The following is a 16,804-nucleotide window of genomic DNA, read 5'->3' on the forward strand; positions in this document are numbered from 1 at the left end:
TGCAGAGCCACCCTCCAGGTTTCCTCGTTCCAGGTGGGGAGGGACGGAAAAGTACCGAGATAACCGCCAAAGAGATTAGCTGCCCTTGCCAGCTGTCAAGCTCCCCCCCAAGCCCTTAGGAAATACCAGAAATTATCACAAGCTTTCCCAGGTCCAAGATTTCTAAACTGAAGTAGCATCGGAGAAGTCTCTTAATGTCAAAGTGATGGTCCAACCTGAGCGGCCAGCTTGATGGTTCACCCCACCACTATCAAGACAGAGTAGTGTCTTGAGACCCAAACTCCACAGAGGGATGCTGGTACAGAGAGTTTATATGCAAAAAGGAATCGGGGTGTTCCCATCAAAACATGAAACCCTGCTGGCAAGGCTTGCAGTGACGTTCCGGCGTCTTCCATTCATGAAGATAAAGGTGACAGAGCAATACAGGGGGCCTCAGGGGAACACAACACACATGGGTTTCTCTCTCTCTCTCTCTTTTTCCTCATTCATACGGCCTCGACCCGCGTAAACCGCTTCCAAAAACGCAGCCTGAAAAGTCGTAGAAAACAAACAGAACAGAAACAAATTTCCCCTCCCTCCCACCCCACGACCTGAATATTCACGAGAAGAGAAACACCAATTTATACAAAAACGCAATAAAAAAGAAATATTTACAAATGAAAGGAACGCCTTCTTGGTGGCCGCTGTCAGAGGGCTCTGACAAGCTGCCGTGTGTTCTGGATTGCAGATCGCTCTGTTAATTTGTTTGGTTTCTTTTTTTTCTGTTTGTTTGTTTCTTTTTTTTTTTTCCATTTTTCTTTTCCTTTTTGTCCTTGTAATGAGAGAAGAGGGAAAGAGTAGGAAGTTCCCTTACCCTGAAGACTAAGGGGTGGCATTACAAAGACTCTCCCCCTCTTCCCTCCTTAATTTCCTCAGTGAAATATAAGAAAATATTCCCCGCACCAACCCGGCCCACCCTCTCCTCACACTCTTTGACTTTACAGGCAAGTCCCACCCTCCCCCCACCCCAGCTCTAAAAAATAAGTAAAAGAAATAGGTAAAGAAATAAAAGGCCTTTTGTTGGCTTAAAAAGAGAAAGATAAGATAAAATCAACAAGGGTGCGGTGAGGAAAGTGAGAGAGGTGGCTTTCAGCTCCAAGAAATGTGGCTCATAAAGACAGTGCTACGATCTCCTTTCAGAGTCAGTCACAGCAGTGTCCCCATGCAATCAGCACAGGACACTCTCAACACTTCACCTGGCAAGCCACGGTCATCAAAACACTGGGACAGATCCAGGATAAGCAGGAGAGATTTAGCCAATATCTCTCAGGACAGGAGAGGTCGGTCCATACCCCCACCTCAGGAGAAAGAAGACATATGAAAGGGGAGTTCACCTTCTCACTCCTACCATTGCTCCCTTTCCTTTAGTTTAACTTGCATCTAAAATGATACAATGGAAAGAAAAAAACTCTCTTATTGATACTAGGTGCACCAGGAAAGCTGTCACTACAACTGCAGGGATGGGAAACCCTAGGCTATTCCAGCTTTGCACCTGTGCTAGTATCGTTCTCGCACACACAGAGGCACACGCACATGTATGTACACACGCATTTCAGCCTTGCACATCTTGTCTTCATCCCTCAGCACAAGTTTCTGTGCTCTCTGGCATTTATTCAAGCACACCCCTTCACAGGAAGATAAGCCATGTACTTCCCCTGTACATTCAGTAGTAAATATACATATGCATTTCCCACAGATGCACACACCCTCCTCCTATTTCCACATGTGCAAGGAGGCATTGAAACAGTCCACCACCACCACCACCATCACACACACTGTTTCATGGCATTTTTCTTCCGCTCCAGCACCATGCCAGCATTGCAGAGGTCACCCTAGCCTTTTTGTTCAGACCTGCTGGCCAAGGGTAGGGAGGGCAGAAGAATGAAAACCCTTTTTCCCTGCCCTCCTTGCTGAAAGGACATGCCAAAATAAGCTTGGTGTCCCCTGAAGTGACAGTGACAAAATTCCCCACCTTTCCCTACTCTTAAGCTCTGTTCCACTGTGTTTGTTATCCAGACACCTTATAGGATCGTGAATTTATTTTGCTTTCTCCACAGACATTTCAAGTATAAAGTTATCGTATATACTCGCGTATAGGCTAACCCACACTATACACTGCTCCCACCCTTGAAGTACGTCACAACTAGTGAGCAACTCACAGCTAATGAACCACCCCTGTGCCCCTTTCCTCAAACTCCTCTCATCAGTGCAAACCAGCATCCTCTGTCAGAGATCCCAGCAGCCTCCCTGACTCCAGGGTTACTTCCCCAAACCCAGATCCCACTTCCTTTCCATTTCTCCCACTGGTCTGCCAGAGATTCAATGGCTCTAATTGCCATACTGAAACCATTAGCCAGACCTGCAGACAAGCCTTATCTCCCTCCCCACACACCCCCCAGCAGACAATTCAAATTTTTAGCATAAAATTTCTCAGCATATACGCAAATATATATATATTTCAGCCCTAAACCCCCATAGTCTTCACAAAATAATGTAATGAGAACCTCAGTATAGCTAACATATAAGTGCATCATCAAGTTAGTCATGTTATTCTCCCTTCACTTTCTTCATGTCTTCAAACACTACTCTCTTCTAGGCAGTTTAAGGAAGAGTTGCCTGAGCAAGCATATTTTCCTGTATGTCCATTACACTGCTTCTGCTGTCTCCTCCTGCCACACACACAGGCATGTATGTACGTGCCTTTCTTTGCCGGGAGCCAGCAAAACTGATAGAGTCACTGCCGCTCCCCCTCAGCCCACCACTTCCCTGCCTTTTTCTCCACTTCCTGAAATCATGAGCAAGGATATCCAACTCCAATGTCACTGTAAAGTGCAATGGTCAGGAATGGAGGAGAATGGGAGGAGCGAGAACATGGAAAAAGAGATAAAAGGGAAGGGGTGGGAAGGAGGAGGAGGAAGTGGGGAAACCAAAGAGGTGGCACTTGTCACCAGTGCTGCACTACTCAGAACTCCTGTATCCCACAAATTAAGAATGACCTAGAAGAGTAGCTGATGGGATTGATCCCACCCCACCCTCCCATGCTCCACATACACCCCTAGTCCCTCCCCGTGCTCTTCCCCTCACTCAAACGTCAGACTCAATACTGGAGAGTTTCTCATAAACATGCCCGTTGCTGGAGCCATTGAAAGCCCTGGGGTTTTTGTTGTTAGGCACACAGGGGTTGGACTGGTTCCCTATACAGATGTCCTTCTGGAAACGGGCTGGCACAGCCCCATGAAGGGCTGAGACCACCGGCTTGTTGGTGGTGACAATGGCTCGGAAGTCTGGCCTAGCTTTGGGCCCTCCTGCCACCACAGGCTGCCTGAAGAAATAAGATTTGCTGCCGTGGAGCAAGCATTGGTCATCCCCAAAAGTGGGGATGAAAGGGTTTTGGGTGACCCGGTCAGGGTAGAGCGACTTGCTGAGCATGTAGCCCCCGCTGCTGCCGGGATTGTTGTGGTGGTGGTAGCTGGTGGCGGGCACTGAGGACTTGTTGTTGGCAAAGGTGGTCTCACTGGCTGGCATCTCAAACATGTGGGCGTAGGGGCTCCCCTCCAAAAAGCGGCCCTTGTCCTTGAGGCTGACGCTGCGGGGGGCCAGGGCTGAGTCATCCTTCTGCAGGTCCACAAATGTGTCATAGGAGTGCTGCCGACGGAGCTTGTTGCGGTTCTTCTTCTGCACCTTGGAGGCAGAATTGGAAGGGCTCTGAGGATATTTGGAGGAGGAAGTGGCACTGGTGGCCACGGGCACAGGGGCAGGTGGCTGGTCCAGCTCTTGGAGAGAGTTGTCCTCACTGATGTCGTACAGGTTGCCTGCTTTCTTGCAGGCCTCGCAGCGGATGCAAGCCTGGCGGGTGGAGTTCTGCCCCACCACCGATGGCGTGTAGTTGTGCACCTTAGAAGGGCAACTGCGGCAGAAATTAGCCCCAGACCGATCCTCCCACTCTAGGTTGGTCAGATTCTTCTCCCATGGCGCCGGGACCCCACTCACAACTCCTCCATGTTTGTGCTCATTGCTTCCTCCAAACTCTCCTGAGCCATGCTTGTGGTGGGCCCTGTTGGTGCAGGACCCACCCCCTCCTCCTCCTGTGTCACGTTTAAACTCATCTCCCCGCTCTTTGTAGATATCCGTTAGGTCCACGTGTTCCCAGTGTGGCGAGTTCTCTTTGGCTCGAAACTGGTCCAGGTAGAAGTCTCGTAGCCCTTCCTTGTCCCTGAAGTAGCGCTTGTGGTCAGGAGAGCGGGGTGGGCGCCGGCGGTAGGCCAGCTCTATCTCATCAAACTCCCGGCGGGACTTGGCAGAGGCTGGGCGCTTCTTCAGGCTGTCCTTGTACTGCTGCTTCCGCCGCTTGGCTGCGTTGCCCTCGATGTTGCCATAAGTGACCGTGTGAGTGGAAATGTCAGAGACATCTGAGCGGATCAAGTCATCATGGGCCCCGCTGCCACCATAGCGGTCACTCTTGAAGGAGAACTTGCCGTAAAGGTCACCCAGCTGGCTGTGCTTGGCAGGGGGTAACCCCAGGTCCAAGGGCTTCTTCCCAATGGACCGTGACTGGGCGTTGAAGGGTGGGTTGTCACAGTCATAAAGCCCATCAATGGAGCTGGTGCTGCCAATGCTGTGGGGGCGGTGGTGGTGGTGGTAGTGGTCCTGATACACATTGCTGTCCTTCAGCTGGAGGTTCCCAAAGGTCCTTTCTACCTCACTAATATAGTCACTAAAGAGGTTCTCCTCGCAGGGGGGGTTGTTGTAGGACTTGCAGTCCGAATGGGTGAAGCTGCGGCGGTGCTCAGAGATGTCATAGACCGACGACTCACGGCGGATAAAGTCCAGGGCACTCTGCGGTGAGCCATTGACCCCTGACAGGTTGGCCATGTTCTTGGCTGTCCGAAGCAGGCGGAGGATGTTGGAATGGGTGTTGTTCATAGTTGCTGTGGGGGAGTTCATTGCTGACTGGCGTTCCTCAATGGCCACGCCATGGATGCAGCTGTAAATACCCTGAAATGTGAGAAAGCGGAAAGATGAGTGGTCCTGCAAAGACTATACTAAAGGGAACTTGGACTGGGAAACACCCTGTGAAGCAACAGCATACTCCTGTAAGACAGCAAGGCCTGTCAGCCTTCTATCTTGAAGCACAATCCAATCAAATTAAATAAGACCTGCTCTACCTATTTTTGCTGTTTTGCCCCTCTTTCTTGCCCCTCACATTTTTCCTTCCCCTCTATTCCTCTTTCTCTGCTTTGCTTCATGTCGCATCTGTAGGATGCAAGAATACCTGCTTGCATCTGTAAGAGTTACTCAAATCCAGCAGGTGTAACATGGAATTGCAAATGGGGTCAATAATACCTTGGGAACACACATCAAGACAAATTATTCTGTGTGGATGAGAGAAAGAGTCTAGTTTGGCCCTTGAAATTCATCTGGACATCAGTGAATCAATGAGACAGAAGCTATCTTTGAAAGGGAACAGCTTCATTTGTCATAAACTTAGCTACATTAATCAACAGAACAGATTAGCAAAGGAAACAGAGAAAGAGCAGTTCTGTCAAATAGGTATTTAGGTCTTTTGCATCTGGATGAGCGAGGTACAATAGAATTTTTAATTGCATTCTGTTAAATTTAACACTGATAACAGGCTCCAAATTGGCATCACTGAAACCAAAAGTACTCTGTTCAACTTCAAATCAGTCAGCAGAAGTGCCTGATTCCTCTGCATTCACCACTACCTCATTTCATCCATGACACAGATGGTTTAGAAGGGCTATCCCTAGGAACAGAAGGAAAGGTGCTCATTTATTCCCTGGTCTGCCAAATGGTGCCTTCTGATTAAAGTTAGTTGTGAAATGGACACCATCACATCATATTACCATGGTTTCTGAGCAGCCAGCAGATGATTAACACTTTCCAAGACTTTTCATCAACCTGGTCCAGGTCTAACTGATAACCCCAGAATGAAAGAATCTGTAGTTAGCTAAGGGTCACCAAACACAATCTCCATCTTATCTTCAGACTAAACCAGGCTAGAAACTAATACTACAGGAAGGATGCTGTGCCCCCTGCATTCAAAAGCTTTGCCATTTCTCCTCAACAATATGTTATGTAGCAATTATACACTCCTTGCATAATCAAAGATAATTCTGTTACACTGGTCACTGAGGTCAAAAATGCTGAGATTTGACCTCACTTCAGAATGGATCAGGAAAAGGGACCAGTGGCTTGAAAGAAGGAAAAAAAAGAAAACCTCCAAATTACACACTGCTAGCTACACTGATAGCAGAAAGATGATTCAGAAATTACTAGAATCTGCTTTAAATGCAAATATTACAACCTAAGGCTGATTTGCATAAAGCAATTGCTAAGTTTATGCGGTCATCCTCTCCACATGGTTTAGGGCATGGCTTTTGGTTAGGGACTTCTGACTGTCAAAGGCAGTGCACTTCTAGCTAACATAAGGTCAGCTGAAAAGCTGTAATATAGAGGACAATGAAAAACTCCTTAATTTCTAATCATATTATCCACCATTACTTACTTACTGTCCAAATTTGGCCTCTCACAACTCACACTGGAGGATCAGACAGTTACAGTTAACTTCTCCTTATACTGCATTTTCATTTCCATGTGAAATTTCCATTTCCATGACCATAATCCTCAGAGACCAGAGTTGTCACAGAAAGACATTAGATGCTTTTGCAACATTAAGGGTGAAAAAATACCTCAACTTTACCTACAGATATCCTTTATCCTGCAGACCACCACCCCACGCCACCTGTGTGTTAGACAGTCACAGTGGATTTCCCCATCTCCAGTACCTACGACTGTCTAAATAAAGCCTCTGTTCCTCCCCGTTAGCTAATGACACTCACCCTGCTGATGGAGAAGACCACACCAGGCTTGCCAGAGCAGACACCCATGAAGCAGTGGCGGAATTGCCAGTAGAAGAGATGTTCACAGATGAAGGTGATGAGACTAAGGGCCATTGCTGCTCCCAGCATGTAGAAGACACCTGCCATGTTATCTATATCCAGCTGGCTGCTCATAACCTCATTCTTCTCATTGTGACAAATGCCAGTAAGCCACAGCGCTTCCAGCTCCTCCATCTCCCCTAGAAAAACAAAGAGAAGGAAAGAAACAGGTTAGATAGCCATGCAATGGTTAAAGACCTCAAGCTGGAGAAGACTGAAAGCAAGAAGCTGATATAAGGTCATTTCCAGTGGTCATGTTCTTTGGCCACATGTATTACATCCATGAAATACCCTGACTGCCCTTTTATTACAGGCAGGTGCAATTTGACACAGGGAGGGCAACAGCATTTTTCCACAGCCAGACATCAAACACAAAAAGCTGTACCACAGGACACAATTATCACACTTGTCAAATGTCTACAGTAAGATCCTGGAAAAGTTGTCCACCAGATGACCGAAGACATGGCCTAACAAACTTCCACTTTCATGTTAGGTCAATGAGAGAAAAAATTAGTGACTGACACAGGTAGACAAAAATGAGTCACTTCTACAGGAAATCATGTATGTTTTCAGCTCAAAATTGAAAATGTTCTTTTTTTTTAATCAGAATGTCTGATTCTGAATGTATCTGTAGCTCATTCAAACTCAGGTGCAATGTTACCAAAATATTTGTGCATTTTTACCTGTTTTTCTTCCCTTCAATTTTGTTGAAATCCAACGATTTCAAACTCTTTGACCAATCAAAAAAAATTATCAGTTTGTATCAGCTAGGAACAAATGTTCTGTAGCCTAATTTCATACTCCACTTACTGCCATTATGGTATTTTCATGAGTGGAGGGAAAGAGAGAGAAACTCTCACATACACACATACTGAGACATTCAGAAGCAAACTAGTTTTGCAGGCTGGCAATTCCTTTCATGCTGTTAGGAAAGTTAGTTTTTCACATTTTCAACCTCTAGTCCAGTGACAGAGGAAAAAATATGCATATTTGTGTGCTGCCATAGCATAGGCTTTAAAGCTTTAAGGAGAACTTACGTCTTTTTCTGAAATAATTACATACTAGGCTGTTTAAGAGACAGAGCACCCTATCTGTCTGGTGGCAAATTTTCAGAGCTATGTTCTTTCTATATTTATTATAGTGTATGTTATTTTGAGATTTCAGGAAGAAAAAACAAATACAAAAAAAAAAAAACCTTATAAATAAAATAACCTGTGAAATTTATTTATTAAAAAAGGGACACAAGACTTAATATGGAATGGAAAGAGAAAGCCAGGAAAATATTTTCTGAGAAGGAATTCTTTATCCCACAAAACCATAATGTTCTGAGTAAAAATTCACTCCAAAATACGTTTCTGAGTCTCAAGTCCTCCCTTGTTTTTTTAGGTTTCAGAAAATCATAGAATTATAGAATCATAGAAGAGTTAGAGTTGGAAAGGACCTTAAGATCATCTAGTTCCAACCCCCTTGCCATGGGCAGGGACACCTCACACTGAACCATGTCACCCAAGACTTTGTCCAACCTGGCCTTGAACACCACCACGGATGGAGCATTCACAACTTCCCTGGGCAGCCCATTCCAGTGCCTCACCACCCTCACAGTACAGAACTTCCTTCTTAAATCCAATCTAAACTTCTCCCATTTAAGTTTTAACCCATTACACCTTGTCCTATCACTACAGTCCCTAATGAAGAGTCCCTCCCCAGCATCCTTATACTGAAAGGCTGCTATGAGGTCTCCACACAGCCTTCTCTTCTCCAGGCTGAACAGCCCCAACTTTCTCAGCCTGTCTTTATATATGAGGTGCTCCAGCCCTCTGATCATCCTCATGGCCCTCCTCTGGACTTGTTCCAACAGTTCCATGTCCTTCTTATGCTGACGAAACCAGAACTGTACACAATACTCCAAATGAGGTCTCACAAGAGCAGAGTAGAGGGGCAGGATCACCTCCTTCAACTGATGGTCATGCTCCTTTCGATACAGTTGGCTTTCTGAGCTGCAAGCTCACACTGCCGGCTTATGTTCAGTTTCTCATAGACCTACACTCCCAAGTCCTCCTCCACAGGGCTGCTCTGAATCTATTCTCTGCCCAACCTGTAGCTGTGCCTGGGATTGCTTCAACCCAGGTGTAGGACCTTGCACTTGGCATGGTTAAACTTCATAAGGTTGGCATCAGCCCACCCCACAAGCATGTCAAGGTCCCTCTGGATGTCATTACTTCCCTCCAGCCTATCAACTGAACCACACAGATTGGTGTGATCAGCAAACTTGCTGAGGGTGCACTCAATCCCACTGTCCATATCACCAAATAAGACCAGTTGTTGAATAAGACCAGTCCCAACACCAATCCCTGGGGGACACCACTCGTTACTGGTCTCCAGCCGGACATTGAGCCATTGACCACAACTCTTTGTGTGCGGCCATCCAGCCAGTTCTTTATCCACCAAGTGGTCCATCCATCAAATTGATGTCGCTCCAGTTTAGAGACAAGGATGTTGTGTGGGACAGTGTCGAACGCTTTGCACAAGTCCAGGTAGATGACATCAACTGCTCTACCCCTGTCCATCAGTTCTGTAGCCCCATCATAGAAGGCCACCAAATTGGTCAGCCAGGATTTCCCCTTAATGAAGCCATGCTGGCTGTCACCAAGCACCTTGTTGTTTTTCATGTGCCTTAGCATGCCTTCCAGAAGTATCTGCTCCAAGATTTTGCCAGGCACAGAGAATGCCAGAGAAAATCTGAGTTAACTCTTTCATCCATAAATATTTTTTAAATTTTGTAAATGCATGATTTGATCTTGTCTAGAACTATAAAGCATGGGATAACCACAGAAAGTCCAGTATAATTAGTCATGGCAAAACATCAAAGCTAGTGAAAAGTTCACAAGAGGAATCTTGTTTTTACAAGATATTCTTCACGCAAGAAATTTTTCAAACACACATCTGAGCTGGTTCTATGAAACCTTTAGTACTTTTGACATTGCTTTTGATGATACTGCCATCTTGCATCAACAACATAAAACAAGCGACATCTCACATTTTGGTGCAATGCCTCTTAACAAACCGTTGTTAGTAATTTCCTGTTCTCAACTCTAATCTGAAGCAACAGAGCTAGGAACATCTATTTCTTAAAAACAAAACTTGGTATTTCTTAGGAAAACTCAAACTCCTGTTTTTCTTGTCACTTACCGTCTCCAAAAAGCTGTAAAATGGCAAGATCAACCTGGCGTTTCCAGCCTGAGTCCTTTTGGATGGCAATGCCATAGCCAGTGGAAGCAAACACTTTCCCACTCCCAATCGTCACCAGCTTGCAGCCTTCATCTCTGCCAGCCATGTAGTTTAGCACTGCTGCATCATAAATGAAAGCATCCAACTTCCTGCACATGTGTAAGAAACAAGAGAGGTGTGGTACAAAAATGATAGAATCTGTGTGAGTTCAAAGTTGTTCTCAGGTAACTAAGGCAGAAATGAACCTCTTTCAGATAGACTACAATAACTTGCATCTTTACCTTCATCAGAGTTAACTAAAATCTGAGCCTAGAACCTGTGTACAGAGGAAGCTAGATTCTAAATGAGGACTGTCTATTTCTTTCTGACTCATTGATAATCACCATTTTTGATTGGAAAGAAAACGTGGAATACAAACATACTGCATGATGAAAATGAACGAAGAGGAAGTCAAATCCTAAGAATAGCTTATATTTCTGTGCTGTCCTTCATCTTAAAGGAACCTAAAATGTTTCAGAAGTAGGGGGTGGAGTAAGGAAAAGATTATCTCAGATTCAGAGTGCTGGCATGACTTAGCTGAGCAAAACGTAATTTTTTCAAATCAAATATCGTCATGACATCATTCCTTGATTACTGTGAAAAGCACTAATGAATCTTTACCTATGTCAAGTGGCCACCATAGCAGCTTTATGATTTACCAGGCTAAGCAACTCTTCAGCAAAGAGTGCTTAGCTGAAAACCTAATGAAAAATTCAGTTTCAAGACAGAGAAATGCCCATTATGGGCTGGGCTGGGTAGACAGCACAACAGACTGATGAGAGCCTTCCTCTCATTGCAATAAATTGATTAGGGTGTGGGAAGCGGTCTCAGGGGGGGTGCATCTTCCACATAACTGAAGACAGGCGATGAGTAAATCCTCCCACTAGATCTGAAATGAAGTACTTTTCAATAAAAGACCAAAGATCTTCCACCTTGCACATTCTCACACCCATGCTACCTTTTCAATCCACCTCCTGCACATGCATTTCCAGTATGGTGATTATCTCTGTGCATATATGTGGGAAGTCTGTCCAAGTGTGGATATGAAGCCAGGATGCCATCTACTGCAAATGATAAGCTCTATTTCATCCATATATTTGCAGGACAGAGCATATTTATTTCCTGGATGATGACTTTCCTGGCAAATGTACCTTCCCAGGATGACATCCAACAATGGTACAATCATTTATAATGGGCTTTAAGCCTCTCAACCTGGCAAACAGGTTTAGGAATAGTCATTCAATCTAGTAATTAAATTGGCTGAACATCTTCATCCGTGCTTTGGAATGAACTTTCTCATAAGAGTGCAACACAAGTGTAAGCATAAACATTGGGGTTCTTTTTTTTTCACTGAGGCTGGGCTCTGACAACCAAAATTGTCAGCTTGGGGAGGAGGTCTTTGATTATGAAGGACAGAGGCTTGAAAAATGGCATTTAAATTAGTTCCCTCACAGATTCACTGTTATTAAAAAAGGAGGAGCTGTTCAAGCATACTGTTTGCAAATGAGTTTTCCCATGTTTCCCAAAATACCAAAGGAAATACTCTCATTTTACATACTTCCTTATTATTCAAACAACACTTTGTTCAGCCCTTGATGCTAAAATATTCCAGTGAGAAGGGCTACTTCCAAACTATTTGCTTCAAGCACACCTTCTATTATACTGTATTAGCTAGTGATACACTGGGGTGGGATTAATCCGACAAGGATTGTTTCAGCTTCCTGATTAACATAATCTTTTATACACAGAAGGAGGGAAAACAAAAGAATTTCCAGATGACAATATAAATGAACTGAAAAAAACTTTGTCCACATAGGTCTGTGAGCTTTTCCTGTGTACGCAGAAGGACACATCAACATGAAACATCTTGATGAAACAGTCTTTGGGGCTAATATACACAAGACTAAAATGTACAAGGATACAGAAGACTTTTTGGTTGGTTTTTTGTTTTTTTTTTTAGCAGTCTTATAAACACATTAGAGGCAGAAACTCTTGTACAGATCTCAGTAGAAAAACCTGGTTAAGAGAACCACGGAATTATTCTCCTGTGCTGTGTTTGGTCTTGCTATACTTTTAACCATAGAATCATAGAATAGTTAGGGTTGGAAAGGACCTTAAGATCATCTAGTTCCAACCCCCCTGCCATGGGCATGGATGCCTCACGCTAGACCACGTCCCCCAAGACTCTGTCCATCCTGGCGTTGAATATGGAATGATAATGGATGCTCATTTTCCAAATCCCACAAAAAAATAATTCCAGACAAGTATGCAAAGAACTCAGGTTTCTTTGGTGAGTAAGCATGGAAGAAGGAAGCCTCACCCAGTCTTCAGCGAGAACAGCGCATCATCCACCCCCCTCTGATTGAACTTCACCATGTAGCTGTGCATTTCAGGGTAGTTGTTGCGAATGTTCCTTTCTGTGCTGCCATTGGGAACTGTCCCGAAGCGGAAAGGGGGCGAGAAGTCATTGGGTTTCTGGAACTGGAGAGACAGAAAAAGAACATTTCTCACAATCTTTCAGCAAAAAGCAGTCATCTGAATGGGAGAACACACTCTCCTCTATATTTTACTGTTTTCAAACACAGAGATCTCCTGTTAGTGCCTAAGAACCAAGAAGTGAATCTGAGCAACCCAGTATCTTTGTCCACTCTGGATTAAGTGCATAAAATAGCCAGTAATCAAAGATTAAAAGGTTAGATAAAATAAAAAAGGAAAGGGAAAAGGTAACACTGGCTTTGGAACACAATCAAGGAAAGATTTTAGAAAAAAATCTGTGTGTATTTTACCCACAGTGTCATTTATTTTCTAAAAAGTATATTTTTCAGCTCGGTGGATGCCTTTGCATTTCTTGATTCTGACTGAAGTAGAAAAGCAATTAATGAGGAGAAATGCCTCTCAGAACACTTCACACCCACTTCACCGAATGAACGATAAGCTTTCAAACTTTTGGGCAAATGTCCCAAATGAAATGCTACTAGTGGCTGCAAGTCACTAGTAACATTCAATGCTCAGAACTGGCTGGCAGAATACTCCAAACCTTTTGCTGCTCCTAAGAAATACATCCATCATAACATTCCCTTATGTCTGCAAGGCTGTGAGGTTTTATATGCCACTTGCTTAACTCAAGTCATAATCAATGCTCTCTGGGATTTTATGAGCAGTAAAATTTAGGCTGTCAATTATCAAGACTGCTTAAAACTCCTAGAACCAGCAGACGGGAAGGAGCATAGGATTTTAAGCTAGGAACTGTATAAGCAGTACCGATAAAGTTGCAAAAGTAGGTTAGATGGAGGGAAGCTCCCTCACTGATATATCAGCCCTCCTGATATGTCAAGCAGTAGCTTGACTCTCAACTGTGACTGCATATTTGGATGACCTTGAGAAGCACGCTAAGAGCATATTGAAGATCAGATCATTTAACAGCAACAGTTCACCTGGTACATGAATATATGCAGTCACGAGCTGCTACATTCTATAGTGGAAATGTGGCTGCTGTCTACAGCTATAGCTTAAAAAAAAACACATGCAGATGGGCCTTATTCTTGAGTTCTGCTCAAAGACAGTTGTGAACCTGGTTGACTCAGCTGAGGAGGCCAAAGCTGCTAAAGCTCATTCATAACATCTCAACAATAACCTCAAACACGAGCTGTGTCAGTGATGCAGAGGTGGTAGGTGAACACAACACTCACATCGCTTTCTGTGTACCAGTCAACTCATCTGGCTGTGCAAGGGATCACTCTCAGTTTGGATGGTGAGATGAGCTGGCTTGTACTTGCACACAGAAGTGAGTGAGAGAGAAGACATATCCTATTGCTTTAAGCCAAAATTAAATATCAGGGAGGTTTTTGAAACACAGGTTGGCACCTCACCAGGAAAAAAAAAGAAAAAGGTTTCACACAGCACAAAATAGGCAGTAAGGTGGCTTTTAGACCCTTGTCACACCCACTAGGGATGAAGACAAACCCATAGCTATCAAAATCTGTAAAGAAAGCAAACTTTGATGGGAGAAAAATCACTGCAGCAAGCTGAAACAGGAGTTTTCAAAGTGGGCAACTTGCTTTCCCAGGGCCTGCACCCTCCATCCCCACAGAGCCCTCCAACAAAGTGAAGTCAGCAGGACAAGCAGCAGACAGGCCCAACCAACATTGGTGTGATCTCAGCTTCAGCATGCTCTTTGGAGCGGCAGCTGTGAGAGCCTCTCTCTGGGCCCAAACAGTGTTAAGGGAACAAAGAGGCCACATTCAATGTCCATTCTATACCTCCAGCCTCCATTCCCAGTGACAGGATCTCTAGTTTTGCCTGCTTCCATGACTATGTCTAAGAACTGGAGTAAGGATTATAGAGTCAGGCAGGGCTGTGATGAGGAAAATGAGCCCACCTTTGAGCTACCCTTTGTCCTCCCTGTGCTCAAGGGCCCATCTCAGCAGCCAGAGATGAAAGGCTCCATATTTAGTATTTAACTTCCCAGGAAATCAATAAATAAATTAAAACGGTTTTCTTGAATGAAATTACTGTTTTCAGCAACTAGAAAAGCATATTTCTAGAAAAGGAAGCCAGGCTAGTGGCTTCTACGCATCTGAGAAGTAACAGTGGTACATGCATACAGCTTTCTGTCAGGTGACAGCAGGGGAAAAATCCCTATATTCGTTGCTTGAAAGTAGGTGGGCACAGCTAAGTCCACGGATGAAGGGATCTACGAAGAGCTCTCCAGAGCCAACAACTGCTGCTTCTCTCTGAGCTTGTTTCTGCCCCACACAACTTATACTGAAGGAAGAAGAAGGCACAAGCCTTCCCAGAAAATATATGGGGAGGAGCACGTCCTCTTCTGGCAGTATGGTGGAGGAGCATGTGTGGAGGAACTGGAAAAGATCCATGAGGAAGAAAGTTAATTGACCCTGTTGTCAAAAAGTCCAGTAAGGAAAAACACTTGTTTGGCTCCTCCCTAGGGCTGGGAGAGTGGGCCTGGATCAGAAGTGTCAGCCCCAGGGAAGCAGGGCACTTTGGCGGGCTGGTCTAGAAGGAATCTGTGAGACATGAGACAGGGGCGGAGGCACAATGTAGGGGCCATTACATGGAGGCAGCCTGTGCAGAGGTAATCTGGATGCTTTAGTAAATATTGACAAAGGAATTAACCATAGGGTCAGAATTTAGATTAATGAGAGAACTGTCCCATCATTTCATATAAATGTTTGTCCTGCCAGAGCCCTAAGTCACAACTGCTCTACCTCAGGCATTTGCAAAGAGGAGACCTGTGAAGCTCTGGGAAAAAACTTTGCGATAACAGGGGAGGGGAAGATAAGCAACTGTACCAGTTGCTGAGCAAAACCAGCTGCAGAGAGTCGCAGGGAACAGCAAACAGTGCTGTACAGGGATCACACTTGTAGAAGCCGCCCGTCACACTTCCCTCCAGCAGGAGTCTGGTCCTGCTGCCCAGCTCTACCTGCCTAGAGGGTGAATTCCTGAGAGGGAATCTGCAGGGCTCAGCTGCAGCCCTGCAAGCCAAAGACCCCTGGATGGGGGTGTACCCCACCTGCAGCCTGCAACTTGCTTACCATGGGGTGCTGGTCATGAGATGGTCCCCTTTTAGCCAAGGTGATGTGACATGCTCTTGCCCGTGATAGCTGACTTCACATTAAATGTGGGACAGAAGTTGGTGCTAGAAATCAGGGTGGGAAGCAGACACTAAATGTGCCTGAAGGGCTGGGATAGCTCTGGAATATAAGAGGCCTGTGTTCAGCAGCTGTCCACCTCTTCAACCGCTTATTTAACAAATTGAAATCAAGAAGTGTTAAGACCAAATCAGAGCACGGCTTTGGGAAAAGTAACCTCTCAGAGTCAGAGAGCAGAAATCCTCCTGCTCTGAAGAGTGCTAAACACACAGGCTGGGGGCTATTAGCACATTCAGAGTGGAGAGCCCCCTTCCTGCTCCCCCCGCAACTCGCCATGAGAGCTGTCGACAGCAGCAGTGAGAGTGGGTTTAAGTGACTTGTCTGGCAGAGCTGTTTCATTAGCAATTTGGAGCCATGCCGAGCAGAAAGCAGCATTGTTCTCAGATGTTCGAATATCAATCTGCATAATGAAACAGGTGATAGGAGCGTTTCCCATTTAGGCAGCCATGATTGGAGGGGATTCAGGAATGAGGGGAAGGGGTTATGTCTAATTGGCCACAATTAATTTGATGAGAATTTTTTTTCAATATATTGTCTATCACCAAATGGTTCCTACAGAAAAGCGCATCTGCACTTATTTATCTGCCTCATGTAGGCCCTGTTTACACTGTAGAGTATTTGCCAAAGCATTGAAAGCAGTTTCCCAAACTCAGCAAGCTCTCACAACAAAAAGGCTCTTTTTAATCAGCTGATCTACTTTTACATTGCTTAAAAAAAAAAGGAATAATGCCCTGCTGGATAACATAACGAGCTGGCAAAACTTGGTGTGAGTGTGTGTGTATGTGTGCAGTGCCTTACTCTTACATAGCTTCTCTGGGAGGGCTCCTTTCACTTTATAAGGCCCAGACCCCCAGTTTAAATTTTCTACCA

The 16,804-nt window shown here is 44.9% G+C and overlaps 1 protein-coding gene across 1 annotated transcript in view; it reads right to left on the bottom strand.

Annotated features, from left to right (window-relative positions):
• Positions 1 to 597: 597 nt before the first annotated feature.
• Positions 598 to 16,804, bottom strand: part of GRIN2B (glutamate ionotropic receptor NMDA type subunit 2B) — a 216,511-nt gene continuing 200,304 nt past the window's right edge. Inside the window, exons 12-15 of the mRNA XM_062624161.1 lie at positions 12,586 to 12,746; positions 10,188 to 10,375; positions 6,900 to 7,138; positions 598 to 5,034 (exon numbers count right to left, since the gene is read on the bottom strand). Of these exons, the coding sequence (XP_062480145.1) occupies positions 3,124 to 5,034; positions 6,900 to 7,138; positions 10,188 to 10,375; positions 12,586 to 12,746 (2,499 nt within the window). The 3' untranslated portion in view covers positions 598 to 3,123. The remainder of the gene's footprint in view (positions 5,035 to 6,899; positions 7,139 to 10,187; positions 10,376 to 12,585; positions 12,747 to 16,804) is intronic.

This window comes from Pezoporus occidentalis, unplaced genomic scaffold, assembly GCF_034315485.1.
Source record: "Pezoporus occidentalis ecotype Australia unplaced genomic scaffold, CSIRO_AGI_Poc_V1 ctg263, whole genome shotgun sequence".
NCBI lineage: Eukaryota > Metazoa > Chordata > Aves > Psittaciformes > Psittacidae > Pezoporus > Pezoporus occidentalis.